This window comes from Cyanistes caeruleus, chromosome 5 (genome assembly GCF_971803275.1).
Source record: "Cyanistes caeruleus chromosome 5, bCyaCae1.hap1.1, whole genome shotgun sequence".
Taxonomy (NCBI): domain Eukaryota; kingdom Metazoa; phylum Chordata; class Aves; order Passeriformes; family Paridae; genus Cyanistes; species Cyanistes caeruleus.
The window spans coordinates 10,365,280-10,370,150 of record NC_141705.1 but is presented as its reverse complement, the minus strand read 5'-3'; the positions used below and the strand labels follow the sequence as shown (position 1 = coordinate 10,370,150).

Sequence of the window (4,871 nt, the reverse complement as noted above, 5' to 3'; positions counted from 1 at the left end):
GAGCCCCGGCTGGGATAGAGCCCCGGCTGGGATGGAGCCCTGGCTGGGATGGAGCCCCGGCTGGGATGGAGCCCCGGCTGGGATGGAGCCCCGGAAGGGATGGAGCCCCGGCTGGGATAGAGCCCCAGCTGGGATGGAGCCCCGGAAGGGATAGAGCCCCGGCTGGGATGGAGCCCCGGAAGGGATGGAGCCCCGGCTGGGATGGAGCCACGGAAGGGATGGAGCCCCGGAAGGGATAGAGCCCCGGCTGGGATAGAGCCCCAGCTGGGATGGAGCCCCGGCTGGGATAGAGCCCCGGCTGGGATGGAGCCCCGGCTGGGATAGAGCCCCGGCTGGGATGGAGCCCCGGAAGGGATGGAGCCCCGGCTGGGATAGAGCCCCGGCTGGGATGGAGCCCCGGCTGGGATAGAGCCCCGGCTGGGATAAAGCCCCGGCTGGGATAGATCCCCGGCTGGGATGGAGCCCTGGCTGGGATGGAGCCCCGGCAGCCGGCCCAAGCCGCGGGGATTCGCCTGCACCGGGATCCCCGCGCATCTGCATCGATTGCCCACGGGAAGACAAACGGAAGAGTGCGAAGGAGAAAGAAAACCCCACCTTATCTAGCCGAAACAAACACCGTGTTTGTCTCCCCGCTGGGAAAATCGATGAGTTGCCGTTGGCGCGTGCTAAGGATGAATTCCGTAATGCCACGATTGTGTTTTAGTTTTTTAATTGTGCTCTTTATTTGTAAAATAAAAACCATCGATGCACTCCAGGAAATATCTTTCCTTTACTATCTACCTAGCAGTGACTATTGAAAAGGAGGGAGAGTTCCAACTTTCTGAAAAGGTTTATTTCCAACTTTGGGATATAAAGCGTGTAAACTTAGAAACCAAAGGATGACCAAAGCGTTTGCAAATTTATGTGTAGATAGATATAAAAAATTTTAAAACCCCACTTCTTTACCCTAGGACAGCAGGTAAAACCATCCCACGAGTTTTCGGGGGGCGGGATTAGCAGAAGAGACAGCTTGTCTTGTTCTGTAAAAACATCACACGAGGCTCTGTCTGAGAACCAGTTAGCACAAAACGTGTAAGAGAGATCTTGGGGAGTTTCTTCCGAAGGGGAAAAAAGCAGGAAAGTCACAGTTTAAGAACCAGATCTGAGGAAAGGCGTCTACATTTTGATAGTGTAAAAGATGGGGAGAAGCTACTCTGAGGGACATTAGAGGAGAGCTTGAGATAGAGAAGCACAGAGCGGCCCTCACCATTACCAATCTGAATGAAACGTGACTCTGTTCACGGCGCTTGGGACAGGAGCGGGGACACTGTCCCCACGGGCTGAGGCACAGCATCGGCCCCCCTGTCACACCGGAGCGGGACAATTCGGAAAGGAGGCAGGCAGAGCTCATCCCGGTTTCTTAGGTGGCTCCGTGTTATCTCCTCCGTCCCGACCAGAGAAAAAGCGCTGCGAGAGGGGGAGCGGGTTGGCAGCGCCTTGCCGAGATGCAGTAACGTGTCGGCAGCCCAAGGACACGCGTGTGGGAGCCAGGGCTGCCCCTCCGTGGGCCGGAGTCTCAGACAGACACTCCACTGGCACGGCGGAGTCATAAATAAAGTCGGGGCGGCCCCCAGCAAGGGAAGGTCGGGGGCCAGGGGAGAGGCTATACATCCCCGTCCAGCAGGCTGAAGTGTTTGCCCGGCCCGGGGAGGCACAGGTAGGGGATGGCGCTGCCCGGGCAGAGCAGGGGAAAAGGCAGCGGCAGCAAGCAGCGACTGAGCAGAGGGCTGTCCTTGTAGAGGGACGGCAAGGAGAGAGCCGAGGCGGCAGTGGGGGGCTGAGGCTCCCCGGGGGGCTCGGCCGGCCCCGGCCCCTGGCCCTCGGGCTCGGATGACATTTGTCTCTTGAGCTTGTTGCGGCGGTTCTGGAACCAGATCTTCACCTGGGTCTCGGTGAGGTGCAGCGCGGCGGCCAGCCCGGCCCGCTCCGAGCTGCTCAGGTAGCGCTTCACATCGAAGGTGGACTCCAGCTGGAACACCTGGCTCTTGGAGAAGATGGTCCGCGTCTTCTTCCTGCCGCCCGCCGCCGATGATCTGCCGTTCTCGGCTCCAGAGCCCCCGGCCTCTCGCGGCGGCGGCTGCGGGGAACCGTGCAGCCCCTCCGTGGGGAGCGGGGACCCCGCATCCCCCTCGGGCCGGAGGCCGCGGCTCGTCCCTTCTGCCCGGAGCCGGCGGGACTCGCTGCCTGCAAGGGCAAAGCACAGCATCAGCCCCCGCCGCAACCCGCCCCCGCCCCGCATGCACTCAGGGCCCAGGAGCGCAGGGAGAGGGTGGGGGACGGGGTGGGGAGGGGGCTGCCGAGGGCTGGCCGCGGTCCCACACCCTCCAGAGGGGAGAAGGGCGAGGCGCTTCCATAAGAAACCGAGGAAATCCCTCTGCCAGCTGTATGACAGGAAAGTGAGGGGCTCCTGGGTGCGGGACAGACAGCCCCAGGAGGCCGGGAAGGGGGAACAACACCGTGGCAGCAGGTTGGTGCGTGTGCGGCATCCCCTCCGCGGAGCGTCCCCTCCTCCTGCGTGTGTGTGTGTGTGTGTATGCGTGTGCCCGTGTCCTCCTGTCTGTCTGTGTCTGTGTCTGTGTGTGCCCGTGTCCTCCTGTCTGTCTGTGTGTCTGTGTGTGCCCGTGTCCTCTGGTCTGTCTGTGTCTGTGTCTGTGTGTGTGTGTCTGTGTCTGTGTCTGTGTGTCTGTGTCTGTGTCTGTGTGTCTGTGTGTCTGTGTCTGTGTCTATGTGTCTGTGTGTCTGTGTCTGTGTGTCTGTGTGTCTGTGTCTGTGTGTCTGTGTCTGTGTCTGTGTGTCTGTGTCTGTGTCTGTGTCTGTGTCTGTGTGTCTGTGTCTGTGTCTGTGTCTGTGTCTGTGTGTCTGTGTCTGTGTCTGTGTCTGTGTCTGTGTGTCTGTGTCTGTGTGTCTGTCTGTGTGTCTGTGTCTGTGTGTCTGTGTCTGTGTGTCTGTGTGTCTGTGTGTCTGTGTCTGTGTCTGTGTCTGTGTGTCTGTGTGTCTGTGTGTCTGTGTGTCTGTGTGTCTGTGTCTGTGTCCGTGTCTGTGTCTGTGTCTGTGTCTGTGTGCGCGGGCCCGGCCCGGCCCGGCGGAGCTGGGGGTGCCCCGGTACCGCCTGGCTGGGGTCCGGACTGCGACCCGACGTGCGGGATAGCCTGAGGCGGCTGCTGGCTCCGTACCCGACTCGCTGGAGCCTTTACTGGGGTCTCGCTTCTCAGGCCCCTCGCCTTCCTCTTCCTCCTCTTCCTCTTCCTCCGGCAGCGCGCAGCGGGCTCTGCCCTGCTCCCTGGCCGGGCGGCGGGGGCCGGGCTGCAGGATGCTGGCGATGCTGAAAGCTGGCGGCGCGGCCGGGCCCGGAGGGGCTCGGCGGCCGCCCCCGAGCTGCACCATGGTGCGGTGAGCCGAGCGTGTCCGGGCCGAGCGTGTCCGGGCCGAGCGTGTTCCGAGCCGAGCGTGTCCCGGGCCGAGCGTGTCCGAACCGAGCGTGTCCGAACCGAGCGTGTCCGGGCCGAGCGTGTCCGAACCGAGCGTGTCCGAACCGAGCGTGTCCGGGCCGAGCGTGTCCGGGCCGAGCGTGTCCGAACCGAGCGTGTCCGAACCGCGCGTGTCCGGGCCGAGCCGCACGGAGCCGAGCCGAGCCGAGCCGAGCCGCAGGACTGGCGGCGGCGGCGGGAGGGCGGCAGCCGCAGCCGGGGCGGAGGGAAGGATGGGTCCGCGTAGGAGGGGTCGGGGTGACGGAGGGAGGGGATGGAGCTAGAGGGAGCCAAAGGACTGAGGACGGGGGGAGCGGCGCAGGGGAGGGAAAGCTGCAGAGAGGAGAGGGAGAAGGAAAGGGAGCAGGGACTGGAGGGAAGCGGGGAGGAAGGAGGGGCCGGGAGCACGCCCAGGTGTCCCGAAAGGGTGCCCGGGGCAGAACTGCCTGCCCTCCTGCCTGGGCCCTTCACTGGCAGTGGGCGGAGGGAAGGCAGAGCCAGAACCCACGGCAAAGGCAGGGAGGCAGGGAGGGAGGGAGGGAGGGAGGGAGGGAGGGAGGGAGGGAGGGAGGGAGGAAGGAAGGAAGGAAGGAAGGAAGGAAGGAAGGAAGGAAGGAAGGAAGGAAGGAAGGAAGGAAGGAAGGAAGGAAGGAAGGAAGGAAGGAAGGAAGGAAGGAAGGAAGGAAGGAGGAAGGAAGGAAGGAAGGAAGGAAGGAAGGAAGGAAGGAAGGAAGGAAGGAAGGAAGGAAGGAAGGAAGGAAGGAAGGAAGGAAGGAAGGAAGTCAGTCTGTGGAGGGTATTTGCTGCAGATTGTCTGTGCCACTGTCCTGCAGTGGGGTAGGCTCTAGAAGAGAAGTTCATACAGCCAGAATCTCTTCCTTGTGATCCCTTCACCCGAAGATTCTCGGATTGAATACACATGGCTCCCTCGGGGAGAAAATTACCCTTTTTTCCTCCCAAAGAGCCTCGTGCTGTCAGACCACCCCAAAATCCACACATAAATTCCACACTTCCCCGCACCCTCACCATCCCCTGGTGCTCCCCGCGGGTCAGCAGAGCTCTTCTGTAAGTTCCGAGTGAGAAATGCTGGCTGACTGTGTGGGGTGTGTGGGGTGTGTCTCCGAGGGGTGCCTTTGGGAGATGGGGAAATGTTCCCCTGGCTCTGGAACTTGGGGAAGGGTCGATGCGTTTCTGTACTATCTTGGGAACTTTTGCTTCCCACACCTCCCGGCCCCCGTTTAAAGCCCTTTTGCTCTACTCCAGGCAGGACGCCCAGCGATTTTAGAGCCGCCACCCGTTGTGCATGACAAGGAAACCTCTCCCTCTCTGCGACCCCGGGTAAAGCCGGGGAAATGCTTCCAACCG

General features: G+C 61.9%; 1 protein-coding gene across 1 annotated transcript; it reads right to left on the bottom strand.

The window, feature by feature from the left end:
- Nucleotides 1–692: 692 nt before the first annotated feature.
- LOC111943214 (homeobox protein HMX2-like) lies at nucleotides 693–3,423 on the bottom strand. The gene is made up of 2 exons (XM_086889968.1): nucleotides 3,213–3,423; nucleotides 693–2,223 (listed from the first exon to the last, which is right to left on the bottom strand). Exons 1-2 carry the CDS (start codon nucleotides 3,421–3,423, stop codon nucleotides 1,643–1,645), a joined length of 792 nt encoding a protein of 263 aa, XP_086746094.1. The 3' UTR covers nucleotides 693–1,642.
- Nucleotides 3,424–4,871: the final 1,448 nt, after the last annotated feature.